Below are 18,349 nucleotides of genomic sequence, written 5' to 3'. Positions count from 1 at the left end.
CTACAGTATACTGTATATAACTGTAAAATATATTAAACTGCTGCTTTAATGCTTTCAAAATAAAGTATTTTGAAATGTTTTTTACTAATGCTGAATTACTTTGGTCATTCAATGGTTCTTGCTATGTTAAAACTTGCTTCCTTTTTAAGGTTTTTTTTTAAGGTAATCGGTTTGGCCAATGTCTAAAACACAATCATTTTTCTTTTAAATTATATGTCATAGATTTATAGAAATAATAATTTTGCTTTAGAACTAATTAGGACTAATTTAGTATTTAGGACTAATTGCTTTTTCTCTCACCAGGCTTTAGCAATAATCACAATAATATGTACTTCATGTAATTGTACTATACATTTTCTTACACTGAATTAAACATCTTAAATCAGGAGTTGCAAACTGTTTAATTTTATTGCTGACAATGTGGAATTGTTAATTGGTTGCCTTTTCAATCAAACCAATTTGAGAGAAATTTATGCCTCTGCAAAATTGAATAGAACTGGATTGCTCCCTGTTTTTTGGTAAACACATGTCTTTCTTTTCGTAACATCATGTGAGGTTTTACCGAATAATGCATTTCACAACTGTACGCAATGTGGTGATGATATATTGTTATACATGTAATTCTTTCCATCTTGTGATAAGATTGTAATTCCACTATTAGGTACAAATAGATGAACCTGTAGTTTATATAGTTTGCACATTTCCCTTTATTACATAAAGTGTTTTTAAGAGCTTTGATCTATTTAATATAAGAGCAAGAGTCTATTGATCATTTTCCCAACAGCTCCATTGGTTTAATTTATTATGTTTAACGTCTTATTTCAGGGTGAAGATGGGTTCCCTGGTTTCAAAGGAGATATGGGTCTCAAAGGAGACAGGGTAAGTGTTATGTTATGAGTAGCACCAAGAAACTTGCTGTATATTACAGATGCTATGCATGTGTGTACTGTGCCAATCTACCGGAGTTCAGTGAAGTGCCTTCCTGATTTTACTTCTTCCAAAATGATTTTTTTTACTTATTACTTACAAACATACAGTTCCATATGTTTTACCTTACTTTGGAACTCTGGACAACAGAACGAATAATATTGACATATTCGGTCACTATGGAGTGAAACACTGAGTCAAACCTTTAAAATCTAGGTTTTGCAGTGATATCTTTATCTACAAAATTGGGGGCAAAAGAGCATTCAGAGATGTTGAATCTGTAGGTTTTATTACAGGATGAAATACATCTATTTTATTCTTCATGATCTGGGACCTGGTATTAATAGTGATGGTACTCTTAATTTCTAGGGTGAAGTTGGATCATTGGGACCCAGAGGTGAAGATGGCCCTGAAGGTCCAAAAGGCCGATCTGGTCCTAATGGAGAGTCTGGTCCTAACGGTCCTGCAGGGGAAAAGGTCAGTATGAACCCTTTAATTGTCCATTTTCCTGCATCTCTTTATATTCAACAAAAGTGCAGCCAGGAGCATATAAAGATTATCACACTGCATCAGCAAGCCTGTTGTTCTCATCTGGATGTGTTTTACGATGTTGCCTACTTGGCCAACTGCCCTGAAGAGTTCTGATATCCTCCAATATCACTGTTGTTAAGCGGTATGAAGAAGAAGTGATAGGACAGCCAGCAAGCTGCGCAAGACACTGCCTCTTTTAAATAATTGTACAAAAATGTATATGCTTTTGTCATATATAAAATCAATTTTCTTTAGGGGAAGCTTGGAGTTCCAGGGTTGCCCGGTTACCCAGGAAGACAAGGTCCTAAGGTATGTGACAAAGCAAGCATTTGGTATTTTTGTAATGAAAGTAATATCATACATTAGCCCACGTTTGGCATTAACATTACAAGACATCTTTCTGAAATGAATTATTAATTTCATTGTGATACATGGCGACTATTAAAAATCTTAGGGCAGCATGAATTGAGAAAGGGTTGTTGTCTTTTTATTCATGCAGATCATGCCACTACGGGGAACTTGTTAGATGCAAAAAGGTCTTGTCTGATTGTAAAAGTGCTAGCTGAATGAGATAACCTTTGATCTAAAAGGCCTATGGAGATCAGCAAAATCAAGAGACTAGAAATGACAGAAAGGAAATGGTTAATTAAGAATCTAAATATGTTTGGATATCACAAGTAAATGATGATATTCTTTTATTTAACTAGATACAGTATGTTGGGTGAGATTAAATTATCATTCATAATAATGACTTGGCTAAGAGGTTTGCACCAGTGTTGCACAGAAAATAAATCAGCGAAAGAAAGATGATCAATTAAAAGTAAATAGCATAACATGACATGACGTCCTAGGATGTAGCAATGTTAACAAGTACAAGTGTCAGGCAGAAAAGATTTAATTATAAAAACTGAAAACAGCCTCAAATATGAATTTGAATAGTTTCAGCTTACTGTGCTGAATGTTCCAGTCATTAGCAGCAGATAATTCAAATTACTTGCACTCAAAGTCCAGTGTTGCTCTGGGGACGTTCCGTTTGATAAACTTAAATTGTAGGAAGGAACTGCAATAAATTATTATTAAGAAAGGACCATGTTTTCCCCTTTGAAGATATGTAAATTATTTTAAGCCACTCGAGAATTTATTTAGTATATAGAGAGGGCCCATCAATCAAAAAATAAAAATGACAGTGGTGAGTATAATGGGGATCACCAGTAATAAATCCTATGGCATAATAGTATATGATATCAGGTTTCTCAAGAGCACCCACGGAGGCAATTTTATAAACAAAATCATTATTGTCAAAGATGGTGAGGACAGACAGACTGTATGAAAAAAGTCATACCTAGAGAAACATTTAAATAAGATGTGCTGTGATAAAGGAATCAAAATATGTACTTGAGCTTGAAACTGACTAAAATGAGTTTTGAAAGCTAATGCATTATACGGCTTTATGCCTACATATTTATAAAAAGTAAATTGCTCTATTTCTTAAAGAAAAAAGTTTGCATTCATAATTTAGGGAGCAGTTAGAATGATTATGAATAAATATCGTACAATGTTATAAGATTTTTACAAAATGCTGGCTGAATTGTATTGAAACAAAATTGCTGGTTAGTCATTACATAGAGGTATGTAGTAGCCTTTACTATTGCCTGAGCAATATTATTAATAGAGATGGAAAAAGAATACATCCAATGGCAGAACCTATTGTGAATCTTTTAATATCAGAGGCTTTAAAACAAATCTGCGAGATTGTACACAATGTATACAACTTTGGAGGGAATTCATAAACCATGCAAGGGTTCACAATAAGACCAACACAAGGCAACGTTTTCAGAAGGATTGAGTGATTCACAGTATTAAAAGCCTTAAATATAAATATATAAATCTGTAAATACTACTGTTATTAAAATATTAAGTGGATATCTATGTGTGTGATTTTTGTTATAAAAGCAGAGGTGTTACATAACGTGAAAGACACTTTCAATGCCATTTTACCCAATAACATACCCTCTATTGTCAGGAATAGAGGTCAACCAAGTAGATTACATGGGTTCTTTGTTTCTCTTATTTATAAGACTTGATTGCGAGCTAACACTTAAACAACTGTTTGCAAATTATGTACAAAGATGTGAGTCCCAGAAAGAATGCAGATCTTCTGCATTTCAAAGCTACCCTCACTCATTCCCTCAAAGACTTTTTGTAAATGACTACAGACTAATAGAGACACATTAGCTTAGGGAGGTAGCTCTGGTTTCTAAATAACAAAAAGGACGTCCACTGCTATTGCAAAATCAGTGCCAGACTGTGAGAATAATTTCTCTACACAGGTAATGCATCCCAGGGGTACTAGCACTGCCCTTAAGGATCCCTACTTATTATGCGTACGTTTACTCAAAGCCTTCTTCTTCAGAAGAAGAGCCATATGTTTGCCCCCTTGCATCTTCTTCTGCATTCTAAACCCTTGTTTTTAATTGTGCTAATTTAGTTACCTTTTTTCTCCTTGATACCTTTTTATTTTCATTTGCTACAAATCTTACTACAAAATGCTTTGAGAAGTTACTTTTAAAGGTGCTATATAAATGAATGTCTTCTTCTTAGTTTATTGTTTCTAAATCTTGTCTGGTCCTCATCCACAAAGGTCTCTATCGAATTCGGTGACATATTTATGCATTCAAGAGAGTAGTCAAGATTAGGAATTTGACATCCTTCTAAACTTCTGTTTAAAAACACCTTTAATTTCATTGACAATTTTCAAAAGCGCTATAATGAATCCATGCCAAAAATGAAAACTAGTTGTTGTCTAAAAAGTGCTTGGTAACATTTTTTCCATTATCCTACAAAGGCAAAATGTGCTTAGGTCTAAATCAATTAGCATCTGACTTATCACCCCCTTTGAAACAAAGAACAGAAACAGAGAGAGTCCACTGGGATTTTAGCAGTTGGAAAAGAGATTAAATAAGTGGATCAAGTTTAGGCAGTCATTAAGGTTTATAAAAATATGGTCCAATACCTTAATGACCAGCAGATGTATGACTGTCAGTTTTAAAGTTTAGTTGGTGTATACTATTGAGTAACTGACTGTTTTATAAAAATCTAGATCTTGGTTGCATGAAGCTCAACTGAATCAGCATCTTTATTCAGTACAGTATCAATCAATCATACACACAACCAGAATTAATGCTTATTTTGGAACATCTTATAACTTGTGTGTATTTGTTTCTAATTTGTTTGAAGGAAAGCTAATCAGTGGGATTCTTAGAAGCCCTAGCCATTTACCAAGCTGTATTATTATAATTAATTCATCATGGCAGCATGATACCAGATCAAGAGCTGTTGTGTTTTTTCAATCTAAACATAATAATTGGAGTATGCTTGAAACAATCTTTAAAAAAAGGTTTTGGCAACTTCAACTGATCGGAGGAAAGAAATTCAGGTCATGTAGAATCCTTGATAATTCTTAAAGCATCTTTTACATAAAATCATGAAATGAACATTCTTTTTCAAGATGCTTTTAAGGCCTCCGACATTAGAGCCTCCCGAGATCTCATGTGACCCTTAACCCAACCGAGTGAATATGATCACTAAGCACTGATCACTAAGAACCTTATAAAACCGTATAATGAACATTCTTTTTCAAGGTGCTTCTTAGACCCCTGACATTAGAGCCTCCTGAGATCTCATGTGACCCTTAACCCAACCGAGTGAATATGATCACTAAGCACTGATCACTAAGACATTATAAAACACACTTGACTCATGCTTGTCAGGAGTGTTTGTGAGTATGATCTCAGGCATGGTTGTCATTCTGTATTTGGTAGCATGGAGTCAATTTGACTAGGGTTGGTTCTGTTAATCTGGAAACAACATTTAATAATTAACAATGAATAATCTTGAAACAACATTAAATAAAGTGACAATTTGAATTAGTAATAAATTCATTAAATAAAGAAAGATTTCTAAAAATAATTAAAATGTAAATTAAAAAGGTTAAAACAGTGCCATAAAGTAAAGTAATCTGCAGTTAAACAAACCATTAATTTTTAATCGATATTCTTAGAATAAAAATGATTACCCGTTGTGGGGATTTCAATATCAAAATGTACTGACATGTTAAAATCATCTCACCTATTTTAAATGTTATATTTGCATAATATCAATAGTATCATGCAATTGCTGTTTTAATCACCATTTTTCTTTTTAGGATACTGGCATTTATTTTGATAAATAAATCTTACAAGTACTGTTTCTTTGTTATGGTTGTAAAGGTTTACAGTTTCAGGAGTTATGACATTTCCTCAGTCTGACAAGGCTGTTAATCAAGACTGGACTCTGAGCTTTGCATGAAGACATTACAACAATGATTTACACTTATTGTCCGCAACTGGTATTCTACATTGAAAACTTTAAAAGAATACACAACATACTGCAGTCTAATCAAATTGCTAAATGTAGTACTGATAACTTTATTAATGCTTTCAATGCCGCAAGGACTGAGAGTACATTGGTAAGCTGTTTTTAATTTTTTGTCCCAGAAATATAAGCTTTGTCTGCATGATTTCAATGGTTTTTACTTTCGATTATAAAATCACTAATGGAAAATTTAGAACATATCATAAATAGGTTTAGATTTAAAGGGCTAAGTTTCTAACCATTTTAATGTTACATCTAGTAAATCTGAATATTTATTGTCACCTTATTACCTGTTCTTCATTCTTCAATGAGAGCAGTCACTTCACTAAGCAGGATTTAAACAGTAAATGCATGACTATATTCTTGAAAATTATGTTTTTAAAATCTGTACTTTAATGTAATGATAAAATAAAATGTTGATCTACAGAAAGATAAAGAGCAATCTTACTATCCCAGCATTTCTCCCCATGCAATATTTTAGCCTCAGCTTGGTATTGGATCACACCAAGCAAACCAACCAAAGCTGACCAATACAGTATTTCTCTATTGAGGGATTCTAACTACTGTAATTGTACTCAACAGCGATAATTTTATAAAGTGAGAAAATCCTTGTTATGTTCAATGGTGGCTTCATACGATCAGTAACAGATCCAGTGGAAAACTACTGGGAAAACCTTTGGACCAACTTGAGCACCGACATCTGCTTTTTCTCTGTTCTTGATTTTAATTCTTTAGGGATCAACTGGTTTCCCCGGATTCCCAGGAGCCAATGGGGAGAAAGGTGCCAGGGTAAGATATAAGATTTGAATTGATTTTAACAAAATTGTTGTAGCCAAACAGTGGTTTATTGGAGAAAACAGACGTCACATTAGATTTTGATTTTATACTTTGAGCAAAGTATATTCTGGGATCTTCTTAACAGAATTATGTAATTATATATTTTCCCATTACCTGCAACTACTGTATATAGCATGTTTAATATAAGACGTGAGTAAGAACCATGTACATTTTGAACTGTTTTAAGATGCGTTTGTTCATGCATTTATCACTGTTAGACTCAAATAATTATTATACATTGCATGAAGAGATGTTTAGCCCAAAGTTACATATTCTTGAAAAACATGTACATTGAGAAATAATGACGTTAAAACAGACTGATTGAAAGTAAAAAAGTCATCTAATTTACTTTGAGTGAATCACAAAGAAATTAGGAAGTATTATAAGTACGGTTTTTAATTTTTAAAAAATAATATAGATTCTTACTTCTTTATATATACTATATAACACATTGCTGACAATGTTTTAAGTCGTCCACTATTATTGGTAGCAAAATACCAAACGAGAAAATTCTACTTACACCCTGCCAGTCTTTGGTCTAATCTTTGAACACCAATTTAAATTGATGAAAAGTGCTGGACTGATGGGCTGGAACGGCAGAAAATGTCAGTGTGTACAGTGTCTCAGTACACAGACTGCAGATGTAATATATACAGGTCAGAGAGTTGGCCTCTATCCCATTATCAAGAAATCCCAAAGGGAATGAGACTGTTGAAACTGTCAGACATTCTTCCCCCAGCATCAGAGTTGAAGAGAAGCCTTGTGACAGAACGCCTACTGACAGATTACTTAAACAGCCAAGCACCAAAGAACACATTTTACTCTCACACACTAGTTTTCTTAAACAGCCTAGACAATACGTATATGCCCACTAACGACTATCTAAAAAAAAAAGTTGTTTTGAAAACACCTTTCACTGCTTGGGACTTAAATGTTAAGCACGTCATTCTTGTGAACGTTAATATTTTACATCTGTGTTTCAGACCTTTCCAGTAATGTAAGGCTGTATAGTGCAGCAATGAAATTATTATTTTTTTCTGCCGCAGGAAGATCCATTAATTTGGGTTTCAAATGTAAAATGTCTTCGTAATGTTAAGAAAATGAGGTCTTGTTGATGTGTTGTATTGCTAATTTTTTTCCTGTCTTTCTGATTTGTTTTTTCTTTCTTATCATTGAAAGGGTGTTGCAGGCAAGCCTGGTCCAAGGGGGCAAAGAGGTCCAACGGTACATAAGACTTCTTTATATTATATAGAAATTTAATGAATGTCACTTCAATGGCAACAGGAGTTAATCTGGTTTATAATATATTACATAGAAACTGAGCTCTTTTTGTCTTTCCCTCCAAAATTAGGGTCCACGAGGAGCTCGTGGGGCCAGAGGTCCAACTGGAAAACCAGGCCCTAAGGTGATTATTGTTTGACTTTTCTTATGTAGTATAAGTTATGTTTTTATTAAATTAAATGAACATACGGTATGCACTATATCTAACTTCCTAATGTGTTTGTTGCTTTGCACAGGGCACTGCGGGCAACGATGGTCCTCCTGGCCCGCCTGGTGAAAGAGTAAGTCCAGCGAAGCACAGTCTACATGAAAATGTGTTGTACAGTAAATTACGGCTGTGGATATATTGAATTTGCAATAGCTCCAGCCAATGTTGGTATTCTTTATAACATCAAGAAATCTTTTCAGTAGCTCCCAGTGCGGGGTGTGAGTTTGATTTAATTGTTTTCATGGCTCTATTTTCTTATCTTTTATTGAAGCTAAAATGGCAAAACCTTTTCCTTGGGTCAACTCTGGCAACCAATATTTATTTTAATTTAAAAGGCATCATAGAAGAGTTGCCTGTCAGTACATTTCAAAACCAGATGAATTCATTTTCGTTTTTCCGATAAAAGCAGGTTTACACGCTATATGTTGTTTGTTTCTTTTTTATGAAGAACGCCTCCATACAGTATATTCTGCTAAACAAAGTGTGATCTTCAATGAATAGATTTGTTCAAAATGTCAATTTCAGATTTCTTCATTTCAGGATCACTATTATTATGGGAGTGATTAAAAACTACCTTTATGCTAAGGTTATAAGACTGATTTGCAATCTTAAGTTGTGGCACTGAAAAAAGATACTTAACCCTTTATTTTTAGAAATAAGACTGCTTATTGCAATAACTGACTTTTTGTGCTTCTTCTTGAAGATTTTTTTTTAAACTATTACGTTTAAAGCATCTACCTGATTGCTTTTCTGAATACATTGCAAGTCAATTTTCTTATTTTGCCAGTGTTATTGATTTTAAAACAACTTGTAAATAGATGCATTCATAAGTTTTGCAAGTCACACTTTTCTTTTCTGCTTGCTGTAGTGTTTTGCATCTTAATTTAGCTGTGACTGATGATGGCAGGATGCTTCATTTTATTTGCTGACCTGGCTTTATTTTGTTATGTGCAGCTTCTCTAAAACTCGCCCAGCATGTTACAAGTATGTCTCTTTACTGTATGTTGTGCCTTACATCTTTTCTCTGTATTAAAGGGACCTCAAGGACCCCAGGGCCCAGTTGGATTTCCAGGACCAAAGGGCCCCCCTGTAAATATCTATGTTTTTGTTATGTCCTATATAACTATCGTATTTCCAAATTCTGAATCCAAGTAACAGACTCTTATGGTTCCATATGCACAGAAATTACGTTTGCATAGAAATTAAGAATTATGAACTCTCTACGGTATGTGAGATTTCGCCTTATCAAATATAGAAGAAAGAGTAATTCTCCAAAATAGCTACATTAAGTAAATCTATTCCTGGAAATGTTTATCAGAAGATATTCCAAATTATAGAGCTTCAGAAGAAATGCCAGTATAGTAACCAATAGAAAAACTTGAATAGAAATTGAATAGAAATTGAATTTGTGCATGTCCTCTTCTATGAGCGTTAGATCAATTGTAAGACATGTACAGTTTTCATATACAAGTTTTGGCTGGTCTGGTGCCAATAATCAGTACAGAAAAGAACTGCTTATGTCTATTTTGTTGTGCTTTTAGGGACCACCTGGAAAGGATGGGCTGCCTGGTCACCCTGGTCAGCGGGGAGAGACTGTAAGTATACTTGTTCTCACTGTACAATAAGCTGTACCACACCTGGGTACTTCACTGGTCACTGACTTAAGCAGACATTTTTCGCCGGGTGAGGAAAAATGGACAGCAGTTTCGTGGCTATATAGTGTAGTAAGAAGTCTATTTTTGTGCACCTGGATAGATCTGTCTCCCTAAGTCAGTAAATAGTTATAATACCAATGAGACAGGTGTCAGACAGCTTGGTATCTTTCTATGCTGGATGGCTACACAATGCCTGTGGTGACTTGATAGTATTAAAATTATATTACAATACTTCTGTTATCCTTATCAAACAATATATTATTTGCACTGAGGCAATTTATTTTTTAGATAAATTGCCTGTAATGTTTTAGAGTCAGGAGTTAGCTTGACATACTATATACAGTAAGTGTGCTGTTTTTAAACAAGGAGTTGTATAAAGTATGTCTTGCTTCATATTTTGTTATTTAAATATTGAATACAGAAATTGTCTTTCAAAAACAATTATTTCTACCACCTGTTTGAAATAATGCTTTTGCTAGGACCAAATAGCAAACTGCATGATTTGTTGTACTTAATAAGCTTTGCAGACTAATACTTTAAAATATTTCAACATGAAGGTCTACTGAGTTTATTTAGTTGTATTTTCTGTTCAGGCTACTGATTCAAGTATGCCAAGAAGCAATAAAACTGCTAAAGGCTTGATAAAGTGTTACCAGCTATAACAGTTTTCTTCATCATTTATTTCCCAAGTGATTTTCTAGTGCCAGAATTGGCACATTATTGTTTCCTCATGCTAATGATGCATCAATAAGAATCTTCATTAAGCTTTTTATAATGCCTGATTTATTAGCGAATGAATTGCATTGGGGATTTGCACTAAATGAATTGATTTTAGCACCAAAATACCTCCACACATAAAGTACACTGAGCTATATTTTGAAGGATACTTACAGTACAGCCTTATGCATTCTCAAACAGTTCTTCAAAGAACATGAACTAATAGCAGAAGCAGAAACACACGTCTGACAAACAGTTGCATTCATGTTTAAACCAAATTGCATTGAATATCTTTCTGTATGCTCCATTGATTCAACCAAAAATTGACTTTAAACTAATTAATGTGACAAGCAATATGAAATTTTCTTTTAAGTTTTATAAAGTCTGTCTCTGTACTTGTTGGTTTCTGGCATGGCTGGCTATTTATGGAATTCACAAACTCTGATTATCTTCCTTTAGACATGTGTAGCAGCTATGAAAATGTGAAAGGAATGGCATCTATTATTTTCTTTTAGTGTTGTACTAAATGAATGTTATACTTGCGTGCTTTTGTGAATGGATGTTTGTTTCTTTTTTTTCCTGGTCCATAAATCTGTTTTTTGCTGTTTGCCAAGACCATTGTATTGTGCTCAGCCTCATTCTGTGTTTCATCACAGCAGAAACACCAAAGCTGCAGTTCATTACTGACCCTTTTTGTGACTTGTTTGTGTCTGGCGGCCATCTTTTTTTTTTCACGCTTTAAGCTGTGTTAAAACTGACCACAAGACGTAGCTCTTTCCATCATCCGTGATTCGTTTTTTTTTAAAGAATTGTTCTTTTAGATATTTTGTTAGATTTCTTAGCACTCGTTATGCATCATAGTATTGTATTATTTAATGCATTCTTATTTAAAACATTCAATTTAAAAGGAAATAGAATAATTTTAGATGAATCTGACACGACTCTGTTCATCCTTTTCCAAAATTTGAATCCTTCGCACTTTTACCATAACTTACGCAAAATATAGCATTGAGATTTTGGCTGAAATAACATAATCATACAAAGAATTAGTTTTTTTAGAATAATAAGCCAGTAAAAATGCCTGAATGTTTTATTGCATTCCTGCTTCCAAGAAATGACTTTTGGATTTCACCAGAATTTATGTGTATAGTATTTGGGCTGTGTAATAGCATGAATTAGCACTGCTACTAAGGTCTTGGGTCCTCAATTTGATTTCAGGATGGGGAGCTTCAAAGTGGCATTTACATGTTTGAACCTTCTCCACATGTGTTTTCTGCTACCTCATACAGACATGCTGGTTATGTTAATTGCTGTCTCTAAATGATGTGCGTACCGATGCATGCCCTATGATGGACAGTTGTCCAGGTAGTGCTATACTTACAGAATGAGTTGCAGGCTACTCCCAACCTTTACCAGGAATGAACAGCTTTCTGATGACGGATGGATGTTCGTAACACTGGTTTCTACTTTACTTCTTTTTGCTTGAATCTTTGCCACTCTAACTTCAGCCACAATTAAATTCTACAGTAAATGGATGACTCATTTGGCCTCAATGCAGCATGATAGTTTTACTCACCACTAGGTGGTAAATTGGTAAGTGAGCAACTGTAAATAAATGGACATTCCATTTATTTACATTGTTTAAAATGCCACTTTCAGCAAGAATAAATAACAATCCAACTATTATTCAGGTTTACAATAAAAATGTAAAGCCTATTTTCATTATTTCATTAAGAGTATTGAAAGCAAAACTGATATAATAAAGTATATTAAAGCATATTCATAATTATGGTTGAAGGGAGTATAGATCATTGTATTAATACTGCAGTGCAAAATGAACAGAACTATATAACCTTTAACGTGCATTTTTCAAAATAGTAATGGATTTTTTCTGAAAAGCACCATTTTAATTCTTAGTGACTAGCATTTGAACAACATAACATATTAATTAAATATACAGTATACTTACTGTACTAGCAAAGTGTAAATTAAATCTGGCTTCGTTTACAGGGTTTCCAAGGGAAGACTGGTCCTCCTGGCCCTGGAGGTGTAGTTGGTCCTCAAGTAAGTAAACACTTGATCCTTAATCCCTCAGCATGCTGCTCAATAAAGAGTGCACAGTGCACAGTAACAGCCCTTCTGACCCTTGTGATCATAGTACTAGCTTCAAAACCTAGGAGCAGGATTGCTTTCTTTAAAATTACATTATTATGGTTCAGGGAGGTCAGATTCCAGTGGAATTATTAAAGTTACAAATAGTTATACTTAATGAAGTATGTAATAAAAAATCCAATAAAGAATGATATCAGTGCTACCATTTAACCCTTCACACATTATATCTGCATTCATTATACTTTATACCTACATTCATTAAATACGTCATGAATCTTTATGATATTGTACTGCATCGTTTTGGATTAATTAAGTAGCTTAGAAAGACTATGGGACTTTTAAACAGTACTACAGTATTTCCTAGTGGATGAAATTATCCATTTTTTTCTCACTATATCCCTGACTAAAGTGTCCTTCTTCGTGTTATTTAATAATTTGTTGTCGTTATAATATAACCTTCTAACCATATCAGCTTTCATGTTTTGGAACGGAAGTTTAGAATGTTTTATTAAAAATCGTAAATTGATCTTTATATTTAATATTATTGTCTCTGCTTGTTGTGCAGTTAATACTATAGTGTGTACTACCGTACCTCTTTTGGTTTTCTGAATTGTTCATTCATCTTAATGGCATTATAACAAAACTACTATATAATAGAAATCTGGGAAGAAGGTGAGATCCTAATCTCAGGTCGCCTTGCACCTGGGACTTCCCATAGCGCATTTCTTTCATAACGTTTCTGCCACCCCATCTATACCCTTACAGCAGCTCCCTGGCTCAATCCTCACAATACAGAGGGGGATTCAGTTCCCTTAGCCAGATGAGCCAAATATACAGTACATATCTAGTCATTCTCATCTTTACTAGGATCTAGCCAAACAACAGAATAATGTAATTTGTAATTGAAATGTTCTTACTAACACAGAGCTTATTTGGTGATCTAACAGGGCCCTACTGGAGAAACAGGTCCCATTGGTGAGAGAGGCCACCCTGGGCCTCCTGGTCCTCCAGGTGAGCAGGGCCTACCCGGTGCTGCAGGAAAGGAAGGAGCAAAGGTAAAGACAAAGTCCATCTCTTACTTCACTTACTGCCGTGTTTCTTCAGGAAAACACGATTTGCTGTGCAAAACAGGTTAATAAACTTCATTGTATCACTGTACATCCACCTGAAATCATAATGTGCACTTTAACAATGGCAATAGTTATGACAATTGTGAAAGTGTGAGACCCTCAGTGAAAAACCTTTGAACTGAATACTTGTCACCACGTGACTTTCTGTGCATATATTTAATCTGCTTTCAGATATTTTAGAATGAACATCAAGTATGGAAGAGTTAGTTATAGAGTCTTTTGATCTTGATCATTTGTACAGTAGTTATGAGGATAGGTGGGTCAGATGGATCAGAACACTGATCCTTGGAAATTTTATTGAAGGACATGTTTAGGAAGTACAAACAGTTTTGTGGGAAAAGCAGTTTTCCATCACCCATCTTCATAATTCCTGTATGGATTTGAATAGTTTATCAAATATACCGCTAAATATAAGATAGCTGCTATGGTAGGGTTTTTTTCACACATTATCAGCCTTTTTCTCATTGGTATTCTGCTTCCACTCAAGCTTATCCTGCTGGGACTACCCATGTTAGTTTTAAGATACCAGATACGACTTCTTTGTCTCTCACCTTATTGATCCATTCAATATAGGAAAAAGTGAAAAAGAATAGAGGCTCATTTCCATCTGTTTAGAGACTTTGTGCCTGTGATGCAAATGTACCAGATTTTTGGGGGGAAATTTAGATTTTTAATTGTTGGAGTGTAATTAATTTCTTTGCTTGAAATTCCTTGTGCCCTTTGTTAATCAAATCAGCTGGCATCCTGCTGTTATGATGTTTTGCGTTATACTGTATTAAATCATCTGTTCGTCTAAGCCCCTAATTTAGCTCTATTACCTGAATTTGATCAGCAGACCACTTTAAAACAGCTTCAGATAATGATTTAATTGCATTTCGAGTCATTTAGTACTTTCTTGGTTACTGGCTTTGTCTTCTCTTTACGTTTTAGGCACGTGTTTGTAATATGTGTAACGACAACAGTGTTGTAGAGAACATTGAATAACTGTTCTTACCTATGAAATTCAGTGACTAGTTTATGCTTTCAATCTCATGTTATTTTTTCTGCCATGTATCTTGGCAAAATAATCATGTTCAAAGAACAAAATAATGATCTGGGGTGTAATCTTTTCTGTCAGGGAGATCCAGGCCCACAAGGTCCTTCCGGAAAAGATGGTCCTTCTGGTCTTCGAGGATTCCCTGGAGAGAGAGGTCTTCCAGGAGCTTCGGTAAGAAATACCACAGATTGGCCAGTTTAATTTAAAGTTTTTCTATATAATTATGAAATTAACGGTTATCCAAACTAACCTCTTATTAATACAGAACCGAGCCATACTAAAAAGGATTATCGTGTTATGTACTGTAGATAGTATGTACTGGATGGAACAAAATACAAAATATTAAGCAAAGCAGACAGACATAAACCAGTAGCTTGTAGCTTTGAATTTGAAAGGCATGGCATAGGAAGCTCATGCAAAACACAAACACTGAAGCCACAGCAATAATATTTTTGTGAGAAACCTAGACAACATCTCTATATTACACATTTTAATACGGCACGCACAACTGTGTTAGTATTTAGTAATGAATTTTAGTTACATAGGGGACTACAAATTGCCCATTTTGCCTGTCAATAGCTTAGAATTCATGAGTAGTGTATTGATTGCTGTTTGTTTTTTTGTGGACAAATTATTTTTATTCTCCCAGTTGAATTGCTGTTCACACCAGGCCCTCAGATTCTGTTTACTTCAAGTGTATTACCATAATGGTGTAATTTATATAAGCATAAAAACAGAATGATGTACTATTTTTGTGAAATGCTTGGTTTTCCATAAGTTCTCTGTCTTGGTTTTATAGAATATCCAATTTGAACTATTTAGAGTTGATGAAAATAATGTATGATGTTTGTTCAGCAATAATAATGGAGTTGTTCTGCTTTTATATTTTGGAATTATCTTTCACCCCTTTTTTTTAGACATTCACAGTTATAAGTATTTTTAGATACCTTTATCTTGATTATTATTCAATGTGAATTCACAAAGTTTAACCCTTGAGCAAAAAGTTTGATTCCTTTTCAGTCTTCCTTGGTTGATCTTCAGGGATACAGACTGCCCTAGGGGCTGTAGTCTTTGTTACCATTCTACACGTGTTTACATTTCCACGTTCTTTCAGTCTTTTATGATGAATTGGCCACAGGGCAAAATATGGGCCAATAGGAACAATCTATGAGCATTGTAAAAAGTGAATATCATCAAAGCACTTTAATCAAACATACAATAGTAGTAATAGAAATGTACAAGTAGAATATATACAGTATATACAGGTTGCATTTTTTCCTATACAAAATTATTTAGTTCTTTAAAATATTTTTACTGAAACTACATGTACTGTATGCACTTTTGAAACATAAACTAATTTTTATATCCAGTAACAAAATATGCTGCAATGAAATTGAGTTTGTAAAGGCATTTTGCATTCTCGTGTGCAGCAAAGGACTAAATATTCACAAAATCTCACTAGCACAGTCCTATATAGCCAGTCATTGGAGTGTTTTTACATATTAACATGGCTTTTGTGGAGAAATTGACTACAAGGCTGTTTTTGATAAAACTGTGGCAAAGCTTTGACTTGAAAATAGACATGCTTCTGCTGACAATGGAAACAAGAGGTACAGTAATTGTGCTTCAGCCAGCATCACATAAATAACAAACACCTCAACTGGAGGTCTCTAACAACTTAATGTAAATATTAATTTTAAAACAGATACAAAGAACTCTTTTGTAACACAGTTCTATGAAACATATTTCATTACAAAAAGAGAGTATAAAGTCTATGTTCATTTGTTGCAATTGCTAGTCCCCTGTGGCTTGATCGAAACATTTGGATTCTTTAATTACAGGGTCCAGCTGGTTTGAAGGGAGCAGAAGGTCCACAGGGTCCCCCTGGCCCAGTTGTAAGTACTTTGTTGCCATGGTTACATGTCAATGATGAAATGGTCAATTCCTGGAAATAGAACACACTAGGAAATCTACCTTTTAAATAATCATCCGCACAGTAACAAAACCAGGCACAATACGACAGACAATGGTTTCTTTTCAGATGTTCTCTTCACAGTTGTACTTCATAGTGTTGTGAAGTACTTGGTATTTTATTTTAGCACAGCTCCCTTTGTTTTGTCAGAAATGACTATATACATTCTATATATAATATGCAAATTAAAAACTAAAAAGTATTTTTCACAATGGTGGTTATCACTCACTTCAGTTAGGCTGTTCATAATTCTGTATTGTGATGTGTTTTAATTGCTTTTCCTTAAGTATTTAATTGATTTGCTGCAGTCAGCAGTGATAAATTCAAGCACTAGAGGGCAGTTTCTAACCTTTAAACATTCAATGAAAGAACTTTTACAATCAAACTTCCTAAAGATAAATAAGTTATCTGGGTAGTAATTACTGTCTTCTGACATTTCACCTTCTGTAGCTGCCAAGAAAGATTTATTGTGACAACCAGAAAGTTACTATGTCCAGAAGGCCTGTTAAAGCTCTAATGACAAGCTAGTTTTTCCTGTCTTATTTCTTTTTTAAGACACCAGATAAATATAATTTTCTGTAACAGCTATACTATTGTACGGCCAATACTAGAATACTATAAACTACTTAGTATTATATACTAGTTACATTAGTATTAGTATATATATACTAGTATTGTGAAGTAAAAAAGCAACACCAGCTTTGTTTAAAATAAAGATTTTACTTAATTGTTTCTGAGCCAAACTAAACCTTTGAAAAGATACATACAATATTTAAATCTAAAATAATTCCTACCTGCCTAACAGTAAAAGAAAACAATAAACAGTAAATAGAAATGTATAACCGCTTTTTTCCAGTCCCTTGTTCAGATAATTCATAAAATGTCTTAGGTTTGGAACCTTCTGTATTAAAAGTAATGTGCTCTCAGCTTGTATTGTTCATTGTTCCCTACAACCTGAAAGAAAAATGCTAGGTATCATATACTGTATCGTTATTTATGTTTAATACTTCAGGTGTGTTGATACTTATATTGTTGATACTTATATTGTATAATAAGTACCTTGTACTTTGAGATTAGTTTATATCTGCATGCTTTGTGATATGTTGAGGCTCACCCCGTGATAGTTTCAAGATCTATCAATGTTTTGTATTTGTTTTTTTAACACCAAAATACCTGGCCTTTAATTGCTGCATAGTACCATGGAGTAGCACAATGAGCAACTGTGCTTATTGTGCTACTCCAACTGAAAAAGAATTGATTAACACCACAAGACATACATATTCTAATATAGGAACAAGTAATAAGTTTATTCCATGCTGAAATAAAGAAGAAAGAAAACACAACGTTTCGGCCGTGGAGCCTTCTTCAGGAGCACCTGTCTGTCGGTGTTTTCACATTACAAATCTCATTTTTAATTTTTTAAGTGCGTACTAATGGTCAACAGCAGCACTGCACAGTCTGTAAGGTAGACAGATGGAGGTGAGATCATCGGCATTCACTGCTAATGCACGCAAGACACCAGTGAAAACA

The 18,349-nt window shown here is 34.2% G+C and overlaps 1 protein-coding gene across 7 annotated transcripts in view; it reads left to right on the top strand.

Annotated features, from left to right (window-relative positions):
- Positions 1-18,349, top strand: part of col11a1a (collagen, type XI, alpha 1a) — a 106,435-nt gene that overhangs the window by 55,013 nt on the left and 33,073 nt on the right. For all 7 annotated transcript variants that reach the window (XM_069194117.1, XM_069194121.1, XM_069194116.1 and 4 more), the window contains 13 exons: positions 826-879; positions 1,297-1,404; positions 1,714-1,767; positions 6,607-6,660; positions 7,888-7,932; positions 8,060-8,113; positions 8,226-8,270; positions 9,233-9,286; positions 9,739-9,792; positions 12,580-12,633; positions 13,629-13,736; positions 14,929-15,018; positions 16,689-16,742. In XM_069194117.1, the coding sequence (XP_069050218.1) occupies positions 826-879; positions 1,297-1,404; positions 1,714-1,767; positions 6,607-6,660; positions 7,888-7,932; positions 8,060-8,113; positions 8,226-8,270; positions 9,233-9,286; positions 9,739-9,792; positions 12,580-12,633; positions 13,629-13,736; positions 14,929-15,018; positions 16,689-16,742 (828 nt within the window). The remainder of the gene's footprint in view (positions 1-825; positions 880-1,296; positions 1,405-1,713; positions 1,768-6,606; positions 6,661-7,887; positions 7,933-8,059; positions 8,114-8,225; positions 8,271-9,232; positions 9,287-9,738; positions 9,793-12,579; positions 12,634-13,628; positions 13,737-14,928; positions 15,019-16,688; positions 16,743-18,349) is intronic.

Source organism: Lepisosteus oculatus, chromosome 9 (genome assembly GCF_040954835.1).
Source record: "Lepisosteus oculatus isolate fLepOcu1 chromosome 9, fLepOcu1.hap2, whole genome shotgun sequence".
In the NCBI taxonomy this organism is placed as follows: domain Eukaryota; kingdom Metazoa; phylum Chordata; class Actinopteri; order Semionotiformes; family Lepisosteidae; genus Lepisosteus; species Lepisosteus oculatus.
Note: the sequence above shows the minus strand (reverse complement) of the source record. Positions and strands in the feature narration are given on the sequence as shown.